Source organism: Salminus brasiliensis, chromosome 2, assembly GCF_030463535.1.
Source record: "Salminus brasiliensis chromosome 2, fSalBra1.hap2, whole genome shotgun sequence".
Lineage (NCBI taxonomy): Eukaryota > Metazoa > Chordata > Actinopteri > Characiformes > Bryconidae > Salminus > Salminus brasiliensis.
In genome coordinates, this window is record NC_132879.1 from 50,953,623 (window position 1) to 50,978,888 (window position 25,266).

General features: G+C 44.3%; 1 protein-coding gene across 1 annotated transcript in view; it reads left to right on the forward strand.

The window, feature by feature from the left end:
• Positions 1 to 20,585, forward strand: part of tmem178bb (transmembrane protein 178Bb) — a 126,692-nt gene extending 106,107 nt beyond the window's left edge. The window contains exons 4-5 of the mRNA XM_072673091.1: positions 7,837 to 7,974; positions 14,937 to 20,585. Of these exons, the coding sequence (XP_072529192.1) occupies positions 7,837 to 7,974; positions 14,937 to 15,187 (389 nt within the window). The 3' untranslated portion in view covers positions 15,188 to 20,585. The remainder of the gene's footprint in view (positions 1 to 7,836; positions 7,975 to 14,936) is intronic.
• The last annotated feature ends 4,681 nt before the right edge of the window (positions 20,586 to 25,266 follow it).

Sequence of the window (25,266 nt, forward strand, 5' to 3'; positions counted from 1 at the left end):
TAGCGCTCCGCTCCCCCAGCTACCTTCTCCCTTGTTGGGTGTAATTTGTTTCCAGGGCTGTGACTGTTCTCTCCCTGGCGGCACTTTGACATGGCGTAATGAAATTAATCTCTATTATACTCCCAGCTAGTCGAGGCGGAGCTGTCCTCGGTGACAACCAAGCCTGAGAGAAACAAACACACCATTAAAGTCAGCAGCTCTCAGCACGAGAAGAGCAAATCTGGGCTGAGCGTAAGGTTTGAATGTGTTGAGTCATTACAAATCAGCTCTCACGTCCAAGAGACAAGATCGATGAGGTCTCATCAAAGTACACAATCAGTATTTTAACTGCTTATCTGTCTTCCAATCAGTAGGGAGAACTAGGACCCCTTGTATCCAATCTGCAAGAACAAGTGAACCCAAAAACACAAGCATGGAAGCAGACATTATGGCAAACTTTCTATTTAAAGCAGCATTATGTAAGAATTTTTGCTCCTGTGCTCCCCCTAAAGCCCCCAACACATCTGCCATAAATACAAATAGTGCTTTGAGCTCCCTCTTATGCAGTGGAGTAATATGACATAATTCTACACAAATATGACTTGGCTAATGCAGCGTTACGCAGTACTGACGAGGTCTGAGGTTCCATAGTGCAGTAGCAGCATTCCGGCCCGGAGTGTCAATGACAGAGATGCTATTCTCCCTATTACAGTCTGTGAAGAACTAGCATTCTTCTAAAGCTGTTGTTCTTTGGTAACATAAATGAATGAACACAATCAACACACTTCACAATCCTCAGCCAACACACTCCAATAAGAAGCAGCAGTGAATTGCATACAGTTTACTCTCAACCAGAAATGACCGTCCACCTGGAGGACTGCATTGAGCACAAGTGGAGGGGGATCACCCAGGACAGAGTGCCAGTCCTTTCCTGGGCATACCGACATACACTCATTCACAGATTCACACAACCAATTCACCTGATCTTCATGTGTTTGGACTGTGGGAGGAAACCTATGCAGACACAGAGAGAGCATGGAAACTCCTCTCAGATAGGGACTCCAAGACCCCAGTGCGGCACTGAAAATTTGCTACATATTGTTGCTTTAAAGCAACATTATGTAAGAATAGGTATTTCTTGCTCCTGGGTTCTCCCTACAGTCAGGGGAAATTACGAGCATTTCTGGACAAGCTGAAAGATACAGAACTGTCACTGAAAGTGCTGAGCCACAAATAAGACTCAGGTAACTCAGCGTTATGCAGTTCTCGGGAAAGGTCTTGCTTGCACTTCACCAAAATAACATAGTGTAGTAGCAACATCCCGGCCTGGAGTGTCAGTGACAGCTGCACTGTATCACTGAATTACAGTCAGGAGCATCAAAGTCATTTTAAAAGGTATTTTAAGGTTAAATTGCTACATAAAATTGCTTTAAAGCAGCATTATGTAAGTATTTATACTTCTTGCTCCTGGGCTCCCCCTACAGTCAGGAGGTGGAATCCAAGCTTTGAGCTGTCCCTCAAGAAGGACATGCTCACAAACATCGCTGGACAGGCAGAGACATACAGAACCATCACTGAAAGTGAAAGAAGTATGCAGACAGACGCAGTAGAGTAATATTACATGATTTTACACAAATGTGACTCAGGTCGAGAGGTCGCGTTTACACTCCACCAAAGTTACATGTGCAGTAGCAGCATTCTGGCCCAGAGTAACCATGATATTGAAGGTATTCTCTCTTTAACAGTCAGTGGAGCATTGATATGGTTTTAAAGCTGTTATGTTAAGGTACAATTTCTACAGAATGATGATTTAAGTCACATTAAATATTGGAATTTGAAAGCTCCCAGGGACACATCATTATGAACCTCCATTGTGTGCAGTAGCATAGCGAAAAATACGAGTCTGCTTATCTAACCAAACCGTTAATCAGCAACAGTAGAAACCAAATTTTTCCTTTTGTTCCCAACAGCTTTTCATTTGCAGAGTCAACTTCAAGAGCAGCGATATAATTAAAAGAAGACAGTGGCACAGGCTCAAACAATGCAGGCTAACAAGCCAGATAGGACCAGCAAACAGTTCTCAGCCTGTCTGCAGCTGATACTGTAAACAAATGAACACAGCCGTTATCCACTGTGAGCCAGGGCTTACTGGTCTAATGCAGGAGAAACAGACGGAAGCTGTCGCGCTGGACGAAAAAAAAAAAAACAGTCTGAAACGGTATTACAGAAGCGGTTTGAAATGGCACTCTAAAATATCATCATTCTCACGCTCAAGCGGCCCACTCTGCACTCCCTGCAAATTTTCCAGTAAAGCATCTCATTGCCATAAACACAGCCTCTCTATGACAATGACCAGACTCTATGCTGTATCATGCTGAAAATGTCAGATGAGTGAATTTCTCCTCTCTGCCTCTATTGTGTCCAGCAATGTTGTCACAAGGCCGGAGGCTCCCACAATGGTGTCTGAATGTGCCGTCGGCAAGTGGGGTGGCCCTTGTGGCTCCACAGAACCTGTTAGCGTTTATCCTGCCATGGAACACGTCCGCAAAGAGCGACCCAGGGGATGGCAACAGAGGAGCGTCTTTTGAGCGTCAGGCCGTGGCTTCTTGTCACGACTCTGTTAAGGATAGTCGGGTGTGGAAAACTGTGGCTTTTTACACAGAATTTAAGTTTCCCTCCTGTAAGTGTGGGGGCGGCATGCAAATGTGTGTCATCGAGCAGGTGCAGCCATTAGCTCCCCATCAGGAGTTGGTCTTGTACACAATCATAACCCTTCTGCTTCCTCTGCATACAGTAGTCCTTCATTTGGCATCACAGAGAGGGGCTGCTAATTGCCACCACGTGGAACCTTTTCACAGGGGTACGCCTAGATAGACAGCCAAGGGGATAGAGGGGACAAACTACGAATGACCAGACTTAACAAAACAAAACCAATCCCTTCTGTTTCCATAGCAACATCTTCGTATGATTTGGACAGTAATTGGAAGAGTCAGCCTTAAGACTTCTGGTTAAGGTACCTTTACTAGTATGTTGTTTTATTAGGAGCCTCATTGTGAAGCATCAAAACAACACAGCGAGAAATAACTACACCAGTGAGCCATAACATTAGTACCACCAGCCTAATATTAGGTATTAGGAGTAGGTCCCCCTTGTGCCACCACAGCAGATCTGAGAGTTCGAGGCATGGACTCCACAAGACCTCTGAAGGTGTCATGTGGTATCTCTCATCAAGACGTTAGCAGCAGATCCTTTACGTTCTGTAAGTTGTGCGGTGGAGCCTCCATGGAGTCTTAGGTGCCCTTCCTTGGAGCACTTTTGTTAGGTATTGACCACTGCAGACCAAAAAAAAGCCACAAGACCTGTCTGATGTTTTGGAGACGTTCTGACCCAGTCATCTAGCCATCACCGTTTGGACTGTGTCAGAGTGGCAAGATCCGTATGTCCATTTTTAACACCTTCATCACCTCCAAGAACTGACATTTGAGACATTTACATTTACATTTGCTGCATTTAGAAGACGCTCTTATCCAGAGAAACTTATAAAAGTGCTTCTCTGTTTACTCAAGAATAACCTCAGCTAGTTTGAATAGACTAAACATTCAAAGATACCTCTAAGCTTAAACACTACTAAACACAAGTCAATAAGGAGACCATAATACTCTACTCTTTGCCCAAGTACTTACTGACTGTTCACTTGCTGTCCAATATGTCCACTCCTTGACAGAGGCCACTGTAGATGAAGATAATCAGTGTTCTTCACTTCACCCGTCAGTAGTGCTAATGTTCTAATCAGGTGCTGATCAGGTCCGGACCTGATTTTTCGTAGTGTCCCTTTCACACATGTAGCGTACAGCCGGAGATCTCTGAGGTGCGTTCTTACTACGAGACATGTTCCACATGGTTTAGGCAAGGGGCAGCGCCTGTATAGCACATGCATGAGGTCCGGCATGATCCGCTGAGAATTCTGAGAAAATGGCCTGCTCAATTCCCACATGGGCTCACTCAGGACCTTACCCTGACTTTGTACTAGGGGGCTGGCAGGATAAAGTCCCGAAATGATGCAGACATTATCATTCGCACATACAGCTCCAGAAAGGTTCTGGGTTACTGTGCATGTTGGATAGGAGTATTAGTGAGCTCCCACAGCGCCCCCACCCTGAGGCCCTTATAAATGCAGACAGGGGAATGAATGAGCTTCTTTGGCTGTGTGCTAGACGGACGCGGAATAGAATTTTGACACCTTAGACACATTATATATTATTTTGAGACACCAGCAACATTTTTTAAAAGCCCAAACCTATTTCTGATACATAGATTTGCTCTTTATAAATAGACAGCTAAATCCCTTTCCCATGAGCACTTATGCAGAAGTTATTGAAGGCAAAGCCAGAGTCGCAGCAATCCAGAGGCAGAGGCCAAGTACAATTCCTGGGAAATTATCAGGAGGGCTCATGTGAACAGAAGCCAATACGTTACTAGGAAAGAGGCTGATGTTTTGAATTATGAAATTATTAAATTATTCTATAGTGTATAAATATCTACTGGGGGGGGGTTAAAAGCTTACTACAGTGAGATGGCAACTGGAGGAACGCCTAAAATCCGCCAAGACAAACAGTAGAAATGTGTGGACATTGAAGTAATTTAGGAATACTGATCATTGCGAGGACACTTCTTGTATAACAGGTTTTCATGGTAAATGTGAAAGCATGTGTCTCAGTAAGATACTTTTAAATGCTGCAAGTTTGAAAGACATAAAGCCTGAATGTTTCTGGTAAAAGTAGCAATAATGTCCCAAGATTTGAGTGTGTAAGCCTGCCTCTTCCTAACCTAAGCGAGTGTTGCGTACAGAGGTGGGGCAGTGATTCTGCACTTCAGACAATAGAGATTTTACTTTTAGTGAAGTACAGGGGATTATAAATGAGGAGTGAGGAGATTACGAAGACTTCACGCATAATGTCAGAATAAACTAGTCACTGTTCTGCGAGTAGGGAGCGGATAAGGAGCCAAGAGACAATTATTCCTCTCATGACTATCAAAAGTGCTCTTGAGGATTTGCGCTGCACCAGGCGATGAAACTCCCACTCAAGCAAATGCACCACTGGCAAAGATTCAGCTGTAACTCGAGCATGGCTCAGTCGATGCAGGCCTGCCAGAGCTTCAAGTGATCAAAGTGGGGAAGTATGTCAGCTTAGATTGAAAGCACAATTAAAAGCTCGAGTTTCTGGACAGTGGGGTTTTTGGTCAGACTTGAGGCACCTGTCAATTTGCAAATGTGCTCCAGGCCCAATGTAACCAATGTAGGAGACTCTATAGCAGCATCCAGTCGACAGGACATATTTGACAGTGATTACTGTAATAAAAAACAAGCTCCTGCCTGGAGTAACGGCAGGAAGGACGTTATTTTCTCTCCCTCATTTCGCTCGCACTCTCGCTCACTATATATTCATGCGAGATCTAATTGCCGGATCCTTCCGCACACATAATTACACACCTCTGCCTTAGAGGGTCTGAGCGCTAACATTTATGCACAAGGGAACAGCTATTGTCGTCTCTCTTTCATTCGTTTGACATGACCGGCAACCCAATAAAATGACAGACTGCAGACTGGCAGACTGACGTACAGATGCCTACTGGCTTTAGCAGCACATAGGTGCTAAAGAAAGGCTTGTTTTCAAAATCATGACTGACCAGGCCAGCTTTTTCCACCCCCTGCTTTTTTCTTTTCCTCCTCCGGTCTGTAACCTACGCAGCCATTCGGCAGAAAGATGCTGATGCCGCTTTGGTTCGGTTCCAGAACGCAGCTTCCATAACAGGCTGTCTGTAACCTCCCTTTAACCTCTGCAGCACAAGCTCCTCTCCCCTCACGCACTCTCGACTGATATGTAATTCCCCAGAGAGCGCAGTGGACAGCTGTGCCCGGACGACAGAAAAGACCATAAAATCTCACGCAACAGGTGAGCCAGCTGTCCCCTCACCAAAACGGCAGCCGTAATCCTCTGCTTCAGCTCGAAACACACCAGATCACCAAAGTCTGGCCACTTTTTTATAAACAGGTCTCTGAGAAATGCTACAGCCATCAGTGAGTTCTAAACGCTTGGGTCTCAATGTGAACGCTTACGAGGTAAACAGCATACTATCCTAAAGGACAGTGATTGTGGACGACAAGCCTAAACGTACTACATGGCTTCCTGTAGCTGCTGCCCGCATCAGATTCAAAACCCTGATGCTGGCCTACAAAGAAAAGAACCGACCAGCTCCTTCGTACTTGATGGCAATGGTCAAAAGCCGATCCGCACCAGGTGACCACTCTACTATTCGCCCAAGTATTCTCGGAAGAGGAGGGTCTTCAGTCTGAAGACAGCGAGCGTTAGACACCCAGGGGAAGCTCGTTCCACCACTTTGGTGCCAGGACAGAAAAAGGGCTCCTTCGAGATTCCATCCCTTAAAATCCATAGAAGACAAGCGTCCAGACTTTTTTCAATGCTCACTGTCTTCAAACCCAGACTGAAGACCCTCCTCTTCTGAGAATACTTGGGCGAATGGTAGAGTGGTCACCTTACTGACTTGTGTTTGGTAGAGTCTAAACTTAGAGAGATCTTTGAATTATTAGTCTATTCAAACTACCTTTTCTTGGGTAAATAGCAAGAAAATTGGGTAAATTGCTCTGGATAAGAGCGTCTGCTAAATGCCTTAAATGTAAATGTACATGTGCTTTTCTGAGATCACAGAATTTAAAATTTCCACTCAACCCCCTCTTTTCCCTGGTTCTCCAGGCTTGTGGGCCTTGGGTTGTACCAGAATCATCCTCTGCCTACCTCGCAGCTTCAGAAGAGTCTGTCACATTGCGCTGCCTCTTTAATCATACTTTTCATCTGGTGCAAGTTGCTCTTCATACAGAAGTCAAATCAAATTAATTTCAAAGACTGGCGCCCTGCTAGGGCAGGGTGAATATGGCTTTCTATTACCAGCTTGGTTCCATCTACTATCTGCAGATCTTTGCCCCAGGGACTCTGCTGTAACCTTTTCACAGTTGGCTGGCCTAGGCTGCCATCCCAGGCGTTTTGGAACAGCTACCTCTTCCATACTGAGAGAACTCAACTGTGAGATTAAAAAGAGCAAGTGGACACTGAAGCTGTGTGACCTGCCCTACAGCTAACGTAGCTGACCATCCTACATATGCGGCCTGTGCCTGTAGTCAGAAACACACAAACACACACACACACACAAGCCACACAACACAGAAAAACTCTTGCTTTACAGTTATGAAGACTTCAAGCTAGAACTACACTGCTGTATTGGGACACCTGCCTATTCATTGTTTCTTCTGTAATCAAGGATATTAAAACAGTAACTGTTGGAGTGACTGTCTCTACTGTCTAGGAAAAATGCATTCAACTAAGTTTTGGAGCATTTGCTGTGCGGATTTGATTGCATTCAGAGCATTGGTGAGGTCAGGATGTTGAATTATCGATACCCACCTCATCCCCACCATCACACAGCTCCACTGCTTCACAGCTCAATGCCCTCTAGCCCACTTTACCAGATATTCAAGATATTTGTGAGAAATAAAAGAGAGGCTATAAAGAGATTTTGTTGACAGACACAAACTAAATAAAAGTGTTCCAACCAGGACAAAAACACGGTTAGGTGCCAGTCTAATTGAATAAACGTTTATTGAGAACTGTCCCACAAGCAAATACAGCTGTAAGACCTGACAGCAGCGCAGCACTGTGGAAGGAGAACCTGGGGCTCAGTTGCTTTGTTTTTGGCTTTTTGTGAATCGGTTTGACTCTGACCCTGAGCTCTTGACTATCACTAAATCTGACCGGCTGTTTGTGTGTCCGTGTGCTCCCACAGACCTGCGGAGGATGACTGCAGGCTTCATGGGCATGGCTGTGGCCATCATCCTGTTTGGTTGGATCATCGGCATGCTCGGCTGCTGCTGGGACCGCGGCCTCATGCAATACGTGGCAGGCCTGCTCTTCCTCATGGGCGGTGAGTCAGCTGACAAACACATACACAGAGAGAAAGACTCCATCCAGAAGTTTTGGATGGAGCACCGGCCATCATTCCAGAGAACATAGTTCCACTGCTCCACAGCTCATATTTGGTTTGGGGGGGGGGGGGGGGGGGGGGGGGCGGCGTTATACCCCTCTAGTCCTCGCCTTGCATTCGGCATGGGTGCTGCTTAAAGTAGCTGAATGCATTCATTAGAGGGGGTGTCCACAGACATTTGGACATACAGTGAATATAAACAGACCTTATTATACACAAGGTGTAACTCAGTAACTACAGGGGCGTCGGTACAAACTGGTGGGGCTATAGGCTTTTTTAAGGGGTTGAAGTCAGGATAAGAAAACAAGATTGTCTCAGCGCATTAAAAATTGCAACAGCGTTTATGTAGTGACAACAATCCGAATATATTTAGAAAGAGAACATTTGGGCACAGAATGGTGTAAAGTCTCACCTCGGCAGGGTTGTTAAAAGCATTCAGATATCCTCTGCCGTTCACATCGAAACTGTTTTTGAGTCATGTTTCGCCTGTCGCTCGTTGAAGCATTTTAATTACGCATCAGAGAGAGGTGACTGATGTAGGCGTGTGCCTCGGCTAATTTCACGGATTTGAGCACATCTCACTCTTTTATGCAGCTCATAAAGGGCCACACTAGTGTACCTTTCTCTTCTTTGCCACTGTATTAAGAGCACTGCACTGAGGTGAGCTACTTATCATAGCTGTTATGGCATGCAGTGCCAGGCCCGGGGACCAAACTAGAGATGGAATTATTAAATGGTGGTACAGGTGTCCTTGAGCTTGAAACACTGTGGGAAACACTTCCAGTGCTTCTTTTATGCTCGAATAAAATGAAACAGACGAAGAGTTTATACAAGGGCGCATGAGGTTAGGTGTTTGGTCATACTGAGGTTTTAGGGGTTTAGGAGTTACAGGAGTGCGTTGTTGTTATTGTGGTGATGAAGCTAATTAATTAAAGCAGTTTTTTAAGTAAAGAACTATAAAACATTACAATCCCATCAGCATCACCGTTGTGGGCTGCGTCTCCCTATACTTGACTTCAGCTGTGTCCAAAACGGAAGGCCGCTGCCTCGACACCTTGCTGCCTATGCTGTCTCATAATTCAGTACCTTAGGTGGCAGAATTGTGATGAAGATACCTACAAGCGAATCGTGTTTGAGACGCACTTTGAAGGCAGGATTACACCATGACGTTGCCAGGATGCCGACAACTACTGTCAGCTGGTGGTGTAACTAATTAAAATCGTTAAAATTCAGAAAAAAATAACTTGCATTAGTACAGATTACTGCTTACTTTGTCTCTCGAAATAAGACAGTGCTCACCTAGAGGTTAATGATCTGCGGTGCTCATTCTGCGTGGAGAGAAGACAGGTTTCCGCATGATGGTAGATTGCCCCCAACTTCCTGTAATTGGTTGGGAAGTATTAACCATCCAAACCAAAAAAGTGCTTTCACTCTGCAAACAAACCCAACCGTGGATCTGTTGGTCCAGACCGAGGCCGCTTTTTTTGGTAGGACCAAATTTTAGTCCTCAACGGCACCTTTCACACTTGCTGCTTTGGTTCAGACCAAACTGAAAAGTCTGAAGGTCCACCTCAAACAAGGTAGGTGAGACAGCACCCTAAATCAGACTCCAGCTCCGTTTATGGATAGGGAGACACTGAACTCTAAAAGAGGTTGAAAATGAGAGATTTGTTTCTAGTAAAATTAGAAATATTTAACAATATTAATTTCTAAAACATTACAAATAAGTTTATTCCCTGAAAGGAAAATGACCATGTTTAATATGCTTTACATAGAGAGTATTTTATAATCCTGTACCCAATAAACCCTGAATAAAAGCTTTTAATGTGGGGTTTAAACGTGATGTAGCACTCTCACAGCTACAGCTCTGTCATAATTTCTACAAAAGCAATTCAAAAGTAGATTAACTCTGACAGCTAATCTTCTAAAATAATTATAACAATTACATCTTCATCCATCACCTCTGATTATGGTAAGGGATATTGTTTACAGTGGCACTCAAGCCCTTGGTGCCTTCTGTCGTTAAGCCAGCTGACAAACCAATCACCTCACAACATAGAGTTGCCAGTTTATTAGCTACACCTACCTTGTACCTACACTAAAATGACAGAAGTATTGGGACAACTGCATTTATTGTTTCTTATGAAATCAAGGGAATTAAAAAAGAATGTCTCCTGCTTTTGTTGGAGTAACTGTCCAGGGAGTTGAGTTTGCTCATTCCAAAAGTACTGCATGGAGCACCATCCATCATTCCAGAGAACTCAGTTCCACTGCTCCACAGATCAATGCTGGGGGGCTTTATACCCCTCTAGCCCACACCTGGTATTAGGCATGGTGCCTATAGGTTCATGATTATCTGCTCCAGAGTGTCCTATTCTATTGGCAGTGCTTCTCAACAGGGTCTAGACAAGCTATGTGTGTTTTGTGCGCATTTGCCCATCTGTGTCAGCAGTGGGTGCAACTTAAAGAAGCTGAACGGATTCGTCATTCGAAGGGGTGTCCACAAACATTTGGACATATAGTGTACTTTTTACTCATTGGCCATTTTATCGGAAACACAGTATCACAATAGAGGTGCATTTTGGAGCTCGTCCGCTAATTTAATCATTCTCATTGTGGCTGAAATTGCTCCTTTTGCACATCCCAGCTTGGAGAGCAAGACTGGGGAAAAGCTGGGGTCAAAGTGCATGGTCCGCCATGCTACAGCCCCCCACCCCCCACCCCCCCAAAGCAGGGAGAGTTAAGAGCCTTGCTCAAGGCCAACAGTGACAGCTTAGGGGATGTGGGTATTGAACTCCTCAACCATGTGATCAATACCCCAGCGCTCTAACCACTGAGAGAGTTAATTAGTCCCCCTCTACACATCAATCATCAATGGCCTACCATAGGATACCATTGACCACCGCTGACCAGATAATGAGTGGACCATTCTCAGCACAGCAGTCTCACAAAGTTGTGGCATGTTACCAGTGTGTGTAATACTGGTAGCAGTGTCTCAGACACAAACTGCGCACCTACAGTCATGTGAACAAATTCGGACCCCATTAAAACCTTTGTCTTTTTTTAATGTATGCTGTATGTCCAAATGTTTGTGGACACCCCATTCTGATGAGTGCAGTTAGCTACCTAAAGCTGCACTCATTTCTAACACAGATGTGCAGTGTGTGCACACACCCACACACACACAGCTTGTCCAGTAGAGTAGTACTGCCAATAAAATAGGACTTTCTGGAGCAGATGAACATGAACCTATTGGCACCATGCCTAATGCCAGCGTTGAGCTGTGGAGCAGTGGAACTGTGTTCCCTGGATGATGGTGTTGGTGGTGGTGTTCCAGTGCTTTTCAGATGAAGTGAGATGGTGATCATCCAACATCCTGACCTCTGTAATGCGCTTGGCGCTGAATGCTATCAAATCTAGTAGAAAGCCTTCTTCCCTGGACAGGGAAACCTTGATTTCAGAAGAAACAATGAATTAAGGTGTCTCAATACTTTTGTCAATATAGTGTATATAAACATATGGATATTTAATCTTTACTTTGATTAGAACAGGGTCAGAGGGGATTCTGGAGAAGCTGGTCTTGTTGAAACCTCAGACATTAAGTTTGGTTTGCCCTTGATTGTTAATTGAAGTGAGTGGTGAAGATCACCATGGCCAGATCCAAAAAGTTCTCTGACGCCTTCAGAAAGAAGGCTGTAGATGCTGTCGAGTCTGGGAAGGGGTTTTAAAAGATCTCAGAACAGTTCGAAATCAGCCGTTCCACTGTCCGCTAAATCATTTACAAGTGCAACAACTGCCAACATGACCAGGTCAGGCCCTCCTAGCAATCTCAGCCCAACGGCGGACCACCAGACGATGTTTTTTAATGGAGTGCCCTCATTTTCCACATGGCTGTGTGTATATGGTAGGTGTTCCAGAAGCCACAATGTAGGTGTAGCTAATAAACCAGCGTATAATCATCATCATTCACAGAGCGAAAGCACATGAGTCAGTTGAAGGGAGGGGGCCGTGCATCTCTGATTTCAATATTACATTAGACGGCGATTCTGAGTTAATGTGAAGAACAGAGGGAGCACGCCCCTCTCGCTTCACGTCCCGCATGCTCCATGCAGCTCCGGCACTGCGAAGAGCAAAAAGCGAAGACGCAATTAAGATGCGTAGGATTAATGCAGTGCCCTGCTCCTGAATAATGAGAAGGCAATTAAAAAGCCAATTAAGATGCTAAGTCATAAAAGCAGAAGGAGCGCCAAGGGTCAGATTACAGGGGTTGGGGGAGGAGGGGGTGCTGAATCCCAGCTGAGTGCCTGCTCAGTCACACCACACAGAAAATGAGTCCACAATTAGAGCAAGAGTCCTTTATCCACTAATGTGTGACAACGGCGTTATCTGTGACGCCAGTACGTGAGCAGCGGATGGGGCAGATACTTCGTCTCAGACATGAGGTCTGAATGCACCTTCTGAAGAATCCAGTAGTAGCGACACTGTCACCTCAGTGCTCATCATTTGTTCCTATAGATAAGATTTCATATAACATAAAAAACTAAAATCTGTAGAATCATGAATGGAGATCTAATGGATGGTTTATGGTTCCATATTAACCATGAAAGCTGAAGAACATGTATAATGAAGTTAGAATAGAACAAAGATCAGATCGGTTTTGGCAGATACTTTAAGAGATGCAGCAATAAGAGACTCGGATCACACTCTGGGCCAAAGTGACCTGATCAGGACCCTTTTTTAGGGTTTCCTAAAGAAAATACCGGATCATAATAAAGTTCATCTTCAGTGTCGGGACAAAACCTTTTGTCCTTTTCTGTAGTTTCAGCTGCTGTTTACTACTTATTCCATATAATTACTATGCTTCATCAATCTCCATTAAATCATTGACCTGTCCTGCAAAAACCTTGCTATCTGACACCTGACAGCTGTGTATCTAGATGCAAAATGCAAAATGGCATGAAGAATGGACCAATAGAAATGCTCCAAACTGTCTTGGAATAAAATCTTTTAACATTGACTTCTATTTTTTCCCTTATCCTGTAATATATCCCCTCCCAGCACTTGTGTGGGTTTTTTTCCTTATATATATATATATATATATATACAGTCATGCCCGAAAGTATTCATACCCCTGTCAAAGTTTGACTTAAATTTACTTTTATTTAACCAGAAATTATATTTTTGCCTGGAAATGACACAGGCATCTCCCAGGAGATAACACAATGATGTACAAGAGGCATCATTGTGGGGAAAAATATTTCTCAGCTTTTATACACATTTGAACAAAAAGTGGCATGTCCAAAATTATTCATACCCTTCTCAATAATTAATAGAAAAGCCTTTATTGGCTATTACAGCAATCAAACGCTTCCTGTAATTGCTGACCAGCTTTTTGCATGTCTCCACTGGTATTTTTGCCCATTCATCTTTAGTGATGAGCTCCAACTCTTTGAGGTTCGAGGGTCTCCTTGCCATCACCCTGATCTTTAGCTCCCTCCACAGATTCTCAATTGGATTCAAGTCAGGACTCTGGCTGGGCCACTGCAAAACATTAATGTTTTTGTCTGCTAACCATTTCTTCACCACTTTGGCTGTGTGTTTTGGGTCGTTGTCGTGCTGAAATGTCCACCGGTTCCCAAGGCCAAGTTTCTCTGCAGACTGCCTGATGTTGTTGTTGAGAATCTTGATGTATTGCTCTTTTTTCATGGTGCCATTTACTGCGATCAAGTTCCCTGGTCCATTGGCTGAAAAACACCCCCAAAACATTAGGTTCCCACCACCATGTTTGACAGTGGGGATGGTGTTCTTAGGGTTGAAGGCTTCTCCTTTTTTACGCCAAATGGTGCACACATCATTGTGGCCAAACAATTCAATTTTTGTTTCATCTGACCATAAAACAGAACACCAGAAGTCTTCTTCTTTGTCCAGATGAGCATTTGCAAAGGTCAAGCGGGCTTTTGTGTGCCTTTTCTGGAGAAGTAGTGTCCTCCTTGGCCTGCGTCCGTGGAACCCAGCAGTGTGCAGTGTCCGTTGAACTGTCTGCCTTGAGATGAGTCCAGATTCACCAGGATGGCCTTGGTGGTGATCCTTGGATTTTTCTTCACCTCTCTCACTATTCTCCTGGCCAGCACAGGTGTCACTTTTGGCTTCCGACCACATCTTCTGAGATTTTCCACAGTGCGGAACTTCTTGTATTTTTAAGAATACTTTGCACTGTAGCCACTGGAACTTGAAAACATTTTGATATGGCTTTATAGCCCTTTCCTGACTTGTGAGCAGCCACAATGCACAGCCGCAGGTCCTTAGTGAGCTCCTTTGTCTTAGCCATGACTGTCCACAAACCAACTGCAGAGAGCTGCTGTTTTTCTCCTGTTGAGTTGATTAAAACAGCTGTTCCCAATGAATCAGGGTAATTAGGATGCTTTAAAACAGCTTGGACTATTTGGAATGGTATAGAACTTTGGATTTTCCCATATACTGTGACAGTTTTCAAAGGGTATGAATAATTTTGGACATGCCACTTTTTGTTCAAATGTGTATAAAAGCTGAGAAATACTTTTTCCCACAATGATGCCTCTTGTACATCATCGTGTTATCTCCTGGGAGATGCCTGTGTCGTTTCAAGGCAAAAATATTACTTCTGGTTAAATAAAAGTAAATTTAAGTCAAACTTTGCCAGGGGTATGAATACTTTCGGGCATGACTGTGTGTATATATATATATATATACACATATATATATATATATTAGCGATTATAAGCTATAACAACTTTCAATACTCCAAATAATTGCAAACTTTTGAACAGCAGCATGTGGAGAGCATCATATTATAGGCATTAAGGATCCATTTGAGTATTAACCTAAGACACGCTGGCGTGTCTCTCTTTCTGTTGTCTTTTCAGGTACGTTCTGCATCATCTCGCTGTGCACCTGCGTGGCTGGGATTAATTTCGAGCTGTCTCGTTACCCGCGCTACCTGTACGGGCTCCCAGACGACATCAGCCACGGTTACGGCTGGTCCATGTTCTGCGCCTGGGGTGGACTGGGCCTGTCACTAATCGCCGGCTTCTTCTGCACGCTGGCGCCCTCCGTCCAGCCGCTGCCTCGATCCACCTGCCCCAAGTCCCGGCAAGAAAACGGCACAGTGTGCTAAGCAGGGGCCTCCCGGGGCCCCACGTCTACCGCAAAATCCACCGTGCGGACGTATACGCAGTATATGTCGCACAAGGAACATACACATAATAAGACAACTGATGACCCCAAACCATGCGTTCATTCCGAGTCATTTCTAACCTCACCGACCACAGGCCACAGACGCCATTCTTTTGTGTGAATTTGCAAACGAGTGTCTTGATCGTTCAAAGAAAAAAAGATGAAAATTAAACAATTTTAATATAAAACGTACCACTGTAAGCCAGTGCGTTGGTGGACTTTTAGGGGAGATGCCGGAGTGGAGAAATTCACTAAGGTATTCCACTTAGAATATCACAGCCCTTGCCCATGAGGACTTTGTGAGGGACAACAGCAGAGACTAGACTTTGTACATCAGTATGTGAAAATACAGCAGCATGGAGCTCGACGGGTGCGCAACAGAAGTTCCTAGATGTTTTGTCCTCGTCTCCATGTTGCTAAATTGGTGCTCTGGGACGGCAAAACGCTCCCTCCCAGCACTTGTGTGGGTTTTTTTTCTTGTATGTTTGAGAACACCGGGAATGACCACTGAATGGAGACCGTGCCAATTATGTCAGCAGTTCGTGGACAGAATGCAGGCGACAGAAGACACCTTGGGAAGCAGTGGATTCTGCGATGCAGGAACAATGACGTAGATGTGAGCAGATGCGTCTGTTGAGTCAAAAAGCAGTGAAGTGTCAAAGGTCAACATTGGACGCTGAAGAGACTACCACAAGGCCTTTCGGTTGCAGCTAAGAGATCAGTACTGTGTACACAAGTTTCTGAGAGAGGAACATTTTGAGGAAGGGAACGCGTGTCTACTGGTGCCAGTATCTCTCGACTGCTGTATAGCAAATTGTAAATAATACTCCAGAGAAAACAAACAAACAACAACAAAAACAACAGAACAAAACAAATCATTTCCATCAGGACAGATTTTGCAGCATTTTCTTTTCCCTGGGGGGACTTCCATTCTTCCATCTTCAAACAGGATCAGACATTTTTAACATGGTGGTCCAACTTTTTTTTCTTTTTTTTTTTTTGACTCCTTTTGTTTTCTAAAAATTGACAAGTATCATGAATGTGTGTGTATGTGTGTGTGCATGTGTGTGTGTGTGTGAGTCTGTCCTTCATATTGCTCTCATACTGTAGATAAATGTGTGGGAGGGTGGGATTTTCTGGCCTGTATTAGAAGAAGAAGACGAAGAAGAAGAAGAGGAGGAGGAGGAAGAGGAGGGGAGAAGAAAAACAATGCTGTCACAAGAAATAACACAAACTCCAAACCTGCCTTGGGGGGAACAATAGGTAGGTTCTTTGAAGAACAGAAAAGGACTAAAAAGGAAAGATGCCATATCCTGTTTAAAAGAACTAAGCTCTGAGGCTCTGGAAGTCACTCCTCTAGACAGCGCTTGCAGAGATGGAAAGAAGCCTCAGCGTCACAGCGGCGCTGCCTTAAGCTCGTCTGTGAGGTGGCACTTATTCCATTTGATGGGAACACACGCTGGCTCTCTGCTGAGAGCGTTCGCAATAGAAGCCGGCATTTGTAGCTTGCTTCCTGTGCAGTAATTGTGAGGCCTCGTTCTAACAGGACTCAAAGACAAGATGCTGGTATTGGCTAGTGGTGCACGATATAGATCGGCGGCTGAGGTATCAATTATTGATAATAATGAAATGAAATTACCATTATTGATCCAACACTGGAATTGGAGCCTATAATTAGAGTCAGTAATTTAGCATCCTAATTGTGTATGTGTTGGTCACTTCTACCATTCTTTTTAACTCATCCAGACGGATAGCATCGTGGATAACCCCACCGGTCTCAGTCAGCACATGGAAGATTGCTATACTAATCAGAGTCCTTTGACAAGACTCCTAACATTATGGTTCGGAAATGGCAGTTGTGCGCTAAATATCACAGCTATGTACAATTACTCAATATGCATTATGGCATATCATTAGCAAACCAGAACTATTAATCGCTTCATCTTCAGTATTTGCACACGCGACAGCGGCGACAGAGACATGGTGGCACCTTTGTCGAAAACGGAAGATAAGAGCACCCATTAAATAAAGCACAAGCTTAACGCAATCGCTAAGCCCTTAGCGCTATTGGGCCTTTTTGATCCCAGATCAAGCCGTGCTGCTCTACACTGATCTGATTACGTTATTTCTCCCCTGATCACCACAGCATTCATTTCATAATCGGATGCCTCTCATTAACATCCACGCTGCTTCACTGCATTTTGTTGAGAGAGCGTTTGAGGAATAAGCAGGAGATATGCAGTACATAAAAGATCTCTCCTACACCTTAAATGGCATCCTTAGTCCCGGCCCGATAAGGCCTGATAACAGGCTGAGATGCTCTGGTCGCATGCCACTATTTGTGCGACTACTTAGATTGATGGTCATCCCCAAGACAGTAACAACATTATTGTTTGGGGTAATCAGCCAACTCATGGCCAAATGCCAAAGACAATTTCTGACACATTTCAATATACATAGATACATAGAAATGCACAGGAAACACCAATGGGCAGTTGCTTTAAAGAAATTAGTTGGGGGGGGGGGGCACTGGACCATTCCTTTAATAAACCAATAAGGCAATTCTGTACCCCATCTTCAGGGACCCAGTAGACGGTCCAGATTTATGTCCAACCCTACAACAAGGCACAACATTGATTACTGGTAACCAACGGCAAAACAAAATACACTCTAGTTTTAACTGGACTGCAAATGTGGGCTCCTGAGTGGCACAACAGTCTAAGCGTCGCCATCATTAGGAGATCTCCACTACAAGCCACAGTAATGCTCTAGCCATCCCAGGCTGGCAGTCCCAAGAGAGTGTAATTGGCCTCACACTTTCCATTGTGGGCTTCTGTTAGGCTTCTTTCACACAGCAAGTAAAAGGGACCCAAATCCAATCTACACAGATGTGTTATCTGTGAGGCGTTAAAATCAGACACATGCGATATGCATCAGTGAGACTCCGTCTGAACAGCCAGTTAGGAATTCATTCAGACTCTTACATCAATCCAACTCGACATTCACTAAGGAGAGGGGGAAACGGACTTGAGGGAGTGAGGGAGGTTTTACGATAGTGAGGTAATACAGTAAGAAATTAATGACGCAAACCAATTGGACGAGGCGGAATAACGTGCCCTTTTTACCAGCGAGCTCGGACGCATTCTCAGTGATAGGCTCAGGTGTCAGCCACTGGAAGTTGTTAATGGCTTCTGTGATGCTGGAGAAGATTAAACCAAAACCTCACGTGAAGCATTGCTCTTTCACACACTCGCGTCGGTTTAGGAACGTGAACTGATGTCAGATATAGGTAAAGGTGCACGTATTTGTCACTGTACAGTGAACACTGCACAGCGAAATGTGTCCTCTGCATTTAACCCATCTGTGGTAGTGAACACACACTCACACACTAGTGAGCTAGGGGCAATAAGTACACACACACACACACACACACACACACACACACACAGAGCGGTGGGCAGCCAACTCCAGCACCCGGGGAGCAGAGAGGGTAGAAGGCCTTGCTAAAGGGTCCAACAGTGGCAGCTTGTCGAGCCCGGGAATCGAACCCACAACCCTATAGCCCGGCATTTTAACCGATGAGCCACCACTGCCCACTTTAAGAAGATGGCGTGAACAGCCTAAAATAAAATACCTGCTGTGTAAATGTAGTCTTAGTTATAGTTCTCCTCCAAGCGTGTTCATTGGCAGCTATTTGCAAAAATGTAAGGCTGCTTCACATGTCTTGGAGGAGACCCTTCCAGTCATAGCTATTACACGGATACTGGTAATGATGATTGAGAAAAAAATTCATATGAGATCATATGTAAGAGAAATCTTGTACAGTAGCATACATTTCACTGAAAGCAGCTGTAACACTTCTAGCAAGTCAACCTTTTAGCATTTCAGCTAAAGCTAAAAATCAATGCTGTTGAAATACTGAAATACTGGTAACAGTGTCGCCCAGCACTACTGGGTTCAGTACTAATGTGGGAGTCGATTTTGGGGTAGACTCAATAAGCTCCAGCCTCTAACCGTTTGCACTCTGTGGCCTAGATATTTAGGGAAGGCAGGGTCGCTTCTTAGGACGCTAGCTGATAAGGCAATTGGCCATGAAATTACATTAACTTGAGCTGCAGGTTTTTTTTCACCTCCCTCCCCCCCTCATGCACTTCCCAGAACCAGGCACTCACTAAAATCTGCCTTATCTGCCAGAAAAACTCCCCAGCCTGGCCCACGCAGAGTGTCCCCGATTACTATATTCTCACAACACAAAACATCTGGGTCATGGGAAGTAAATAAGGAAACAATCCGCTCTCAGAGGCATCTTGCATTAAGTCCATCTGGCCTTATATAAGATAGTGTTCCTTGACACACTTAAGAAGAAAAATATTTATTTCCGTCCGCACCGATTATGCAACCAGGCATAGATGCAAACGGGGTCAGCGTCTGCCTGCATGCAGTGCGCTGCTCTGTTGCTTACAGGTAAAATAAAGCAGGCCAGAGGCTGCAGGCCAGCACTAGTGCATCTGCCCATCCAAATCAGTGCAGAGGTGTTGGACCGATGCTTGACCAACACATGTTCATTCACCCAGCACAGTTCAGCCATTTATCTTCATTCACGGCTTTGGAAAAAGGTTTGTAAGAGGCTTGGAAAGACAGGTAGACTTGGGCGCAGGCACTGGCATCCGATGCCGAAGGGCACTTCTGATAGTGATTGGATGCTGGCTGGACTTGAACGACACCAGTTCCAGGCGGATTTGCCAGACAGGGATTAAAATTGCAATTCCGAGGCTTAACATAGATCAGGGCAAGATTGTGGACAAAGCGGTTCTGGCAATCTTTTTACCTATTGGGTCAGCATCCCGAGGCGGGCTTTGATCAATAGAACACACTGATTCACACGTTCACGCTACTGCTATACTGAAGCGACCAGTTTATGAGACCAGAAAGGGAAAACTGTAGTATTTCAGATAGATCACAGCGGGCTTCATCAGGATTGGCAAAGTAAGCAACAACTCTCCGTCAGATCTAAGTCTAAGTGTTTACATCGAAGCAGCCAGGCATTAGCATTGTGTCTTGTTTGTTTGTTTGTTTGTTTGTTTGTTGATTGGGAGGTTTGAGTGTAAAGGTCTGAATGAGTGAGAATTTTCTTCTTCATATGTTGTAAAATAGTAGCAGAGTCACAGAAACTGCAACTTTCATTTTTATGGGACAATTCAAAGCGAAGGATTTATCGACTCTTTTTCCATCAGTAACGTGTCTGTTGCGTAAAAAATGAAAATGTACAAAATATTGAAAAAAAAAAAAAATCCTGGAAATGTTCAAACTGTGGAATGTAAAACCATAATAAAATCTCATTGGTGTGTTCATCTGTGTGGCATTTTACTGATGTCCCTTCACATGTACTGACTAGGACCAGAGCTCTAGTCAAGAGAAGCTGCTTTGAATATTTTAAATCATTGCTAAGATGCTAACGTCACTGACAGCCCACCAGGGGTACTGTATACTGTAGGTGACTGACGGTAGCAGGTAAGTCGTTTAACAAGACATTTAATATCCAATCATTTACAGTTTAGTTCAACTGGTGAACTTAACTGGTGACCTGGGACTTTGTGTCCTCAACTAATAGCACACCTGGCCTGACCTCTGAAGGGGTTCACCAGTTCTGAAGACCCACAACAGAGTAAATGAAACCAGTGACTGTAGAGAACATGGACGCAGGGGTTCCTTTACTTTCCTTTCTACAGAAATTAAGCCACCATGTTGTCAAATTTGCAACCAGGGTCTGCGCCGTAGAGACCAGAGGTGGAACCAGACCCATCTCCTTCTCCCAGACCAAGCCTTAGTGTCTCAGACCGCCTTCACTGAGCTTACAGTGCAGCAGCACAGCGGATTTTCCTGTGGATTTCCAGTCTGTCTGGTAAGTGGAACAGTTTCAACAGTAAAAATGCAGCTCATGTAAGTTCCTCTACAACTCGGCTACTCCGTGCAATAAAGCAGGAAGGGTGACATGCAGGTCCGGCAGATGGGGAGTATCTTCCAGCCAAGGCTATCAATCACTTAATTCCTAAGTGTATCTTACGATAGAGCAGTTTCTGGTTGAGGTTCTATGAGTCCTATGTGGCACTTCCGTGCACCGAACTCTCATCATTCCACTCCGACAAGGTAAACACAGTTTTCCATTCTTGGGCACCTTTAAAGACAGCTATTAAGAACAAGTTATTAATTTTACACTCAATTTCATATCAGGTGTTGCTGCAGTGTTTTGTGCCCTTCTTGCTTTGTGACCTTTATCACAGCTTCTATTCTTTTAGGAGATGCTCTCACTCTTCTTTAGAAATCTGCAAGAGATTTTTTCGGGGTCAGAAATTGGAGTATTTTCTCTTTCGCACCATTCAAACAAACACATTCGGTAATGTTGGGGTCTGGACTCTGGGGTAGTCAGACGACTGTTCTGAGAACACCAGCAGCTTCAGCAGCTAGTTTTACATCTGTTGTTCGGCTTTGTCTGCTTGAGCTTCTTGATCAACTGCACATTTTTTTAGACCCACAGGGTTGGGTGGTCTTCTCACAGTGGAAGGATTCAGTGGAACAGATTCATCTGTTGAAGGTTTCAGATTCTTCTTTCTCTGAAAAATAAAGGCTTTAACTGCTGTTCATCTGAAGAGGCGCACCAGGTTCTGCTAGGTTTGTTGGGAGTCCCATTCCCATCCCATAGTTTTCAATCCTTTTTATAAAGTTTATTTTCATTGGATTTTCCCCCATCTTTATACCAGTAGGTTCTCTCACCTCTAATCCCCTCAGAAACCGCTCACTAAAAATGAATAACTTGTAATTAACGAAGGGCAGCATTAGGACGTTTGCACAGTACTGAACTTTGCTGCACTGTGGGACGTTTACATTAAACCAGAAGTTGTGGTACATACATTACAAAGACTCCGCTGAAGACATGATCAGGCCCCACCCTGCAATCAAAAATAATAATGATTAATAATTATGCTAAACGTTCACATCAAGCTGGAAATCAGCCCTTCTTGAAGAGGAACGGGAGGAAGATGTAGTGGTGAACTGGGTCTCGTTGGCTGCTGGTACACTGCAGCAGAACAAAAGGACTAATAGACTCATTTAAAGAGATGAAAAGCTCATGTTTGAGGCTTAATGAATTCTTCATGAAAGCGTTTAGATCGGGTGCACTGCTATGAATACCCAGTGCTGATTAAGATGGGACAGATCTTGATTTGTGCTCCAGAAGGCCACGAAGCTGGAGGCCATCTTCCGACCCTGAGCGCTCGCCTTGCATTTGATTACCTATTTATTTCACTCGCAGACACCACTTCGGCTCTGAAATACGCCATTAAGCCAACACTACTCACGGCCCACCAGTGCAAGAATGAGTGAAGTGTCCTCTAATACTTCAGTCTCTCATTAGTGCAGCGTCAACTAGCAGGACTTATTTCAGTGCGCTAACTTTTTAAAGAGTATTCACGTCACTGCCGTCTCAAAAGCGCTTGCGGTCATGGGGTTAATGGCCCAATGAATTTCTCAAAGTCAATATGTGTTTGTAATGTTTCCCGCTGTGACGGCACATGATCACTCCCGGGTCTGACACACAACTCCTCACATCATTCATCAAGGTGAAGAAGATGAAAAACACAGGAATGCGTAGGAGCTTTGGGGGTCCCAGAGCATCTGCTAACACACTGAATGCACTGTTAAACAACAAAAGACTGGAAGAAGACAAAGGTGTTGAAGCCTGATGAAGCCTGAAGTGGTGGTGAATATATAGATAGGGCCAGGTCTTAACGTACATCCTTTTTAGGCCGGTCACATGGTTTTATGGAAAATCACCTTGTTGTAGACATTATGTAGAGGTTTTGGCACCGTGGGTAGCATATGAGTCTCGCAGCGCCAGAAGCCTGGGTTAGATCCCTGCTCTGCGAGGGGTTTGGTTTTTCCTCCCGCCTCCCAAAAATACACTTGGTAAGAGAACTGGCTACACTAGCTTGGTTCTAGGTGTGTGCTCGATTGCTTGTGCCATACCCTGTGATAGACCGACACCCTGCCCAAGAGGGTGTTCCAGCCCAATGACTCTAGGTAGGCTCCGGCACAACGCGACCCTGGCCACGAAGAAGATGATGAAGAATAGAAGGATGGATGGATGTAGAGATTCTTTAAACTTCTTCACACTCATGTCTCATTGACAAAAATGGTTCTCAGAAAAACAACCACTTGAGTTCTTTACAGAACCAAAAATAGGGGTTCTATGGCAAAGGTGTCAAATCTTAAAAACGTATATGAACGTTCCTTCCAATGTTCTTGGCTTGGATCTTTAGAGCAAGAAAATTGGAACCACAACCTTTACACATTACGTCTAATTTACAAATATGCAACTATCCAGCTATTCTTTAGAGTGGTGGTCGCCGAACCAGTCCTCAGGAACCCCCATATGGTCGACATTTCTGCTCCAGCCAAACTGGCAAAAGAGATAATGGGAATGGTCTGGATTTGGTCCAGTTTGAAGACCACAGCTTTAGGAAACCTGACGTTCTTCAGCAGAAGAACCTCATCCACAGTTTGAAGACCAAGACCAGCTCATGTGTGCTTCTACCTGACTGGAATGAAACCTGCAGCCACACCAGCTCTCTGCATACAAGACTGGACACTCGATTTATGGCATTTCCCCAAACAACCGTTTGCCTTTTGTAGTTTCAGGAGCCTGCATTTTAGATAGCAGGCCAACAGTCAACCGTCTGCTCACAAACCCACAGCAGGTTTGGTGGGAGAAGAGTTGGATGAGTGGTAGAGACCAACACTGATGGCTCACAGATATAGAGCGTTTTTATAAAGTTGGTGAAAACGTTCTTGTAACGTTTCTCCTGCACCTTTCAATCCTCTTCCACTAACAGCCGCTTCCACTAACAGCCTATAGCTAATTTTAGCTGTGTCTCGCTCCCGTCTCTAACCTTTAAATATTCATTTGGATCACAGTAGCTTGTCAGTGACACATCAGAAATCAGTCACACTGCCTCAGGAGTACCTTAACCTTCATAAAGGTTCTGTACGACTCAAAAATCTGTACTCAAACGATGCATTCCCACCAACCAGGAATTAGGATACATACAGATACTGTTCCAAAAATGCAGCTTAATGACTTAGGTCTGGTGCTCCAGCAAAGTACTTTTGGTAATTTCCACAAGATGAGAGCAACGTCTGTGATCTGCTGTGCGCCAAGAGCAGAGCGGAAAGCTCTGAGCGAACACCTAATGCACTCTTGACATTATCTGGCAGCCGCTGCCTCCTCGCTCACATTGAGCTAATTGGCCCACATCAAAAGCATTTGAAGGCCTCTAGTTCAGAGGATGGTGCTGACGCCCACTAGAGCAAGCAATGAGAACCTCTGTTCCGTCTTCCTCCTGCGCTGTTCGTCGACCCTGATGAGGGCTGCAAGGGCAAAGTTTCAGACTGAACCAACATGGACAGTACTGACTGAATGGCAGAAGATTCGCTTCAGAATCATTTTTCTTGAATTACCTAAATGAATCAAGTGAATCATCATAGCACAGATAAATTGCAATTGTAAACAGCGAGCAAAACATGGGTGTATTCCACAAAAGACATGCCAAGACTGGCCAATTGTATGTCCTTGACATTGCTCCTGTTGGACAGCTTGGTTTTAGGCTCGTCATCCAGCTTTGCACAGAAACCCTGCTTTGTGAAAGACCACCAATTTCCCTACACCTTATTTAGGCTACTTGTATTGCAAACTAAACTAGGCCCATTATATTTCCAAGATAATCAAGTGACAGTATTTGAGCTAATCGCAATAATGTTCCATAAGCATTAGATATCACAATCGTGTGTCAAAACAAGCAGAAATGGGTGAGTTAAAGCAAATAAATTGACTAAAAACAAAGTAGTGAATTCAATTAGATGCATCTGGAACTTACAGAAGACCAAAAGGCCTAACATCTAATTCTTAGAGGGCAGCACCTGCTCAATGTACTTCTAAATTAATTACAAAAGCTTCATTAGGACTCC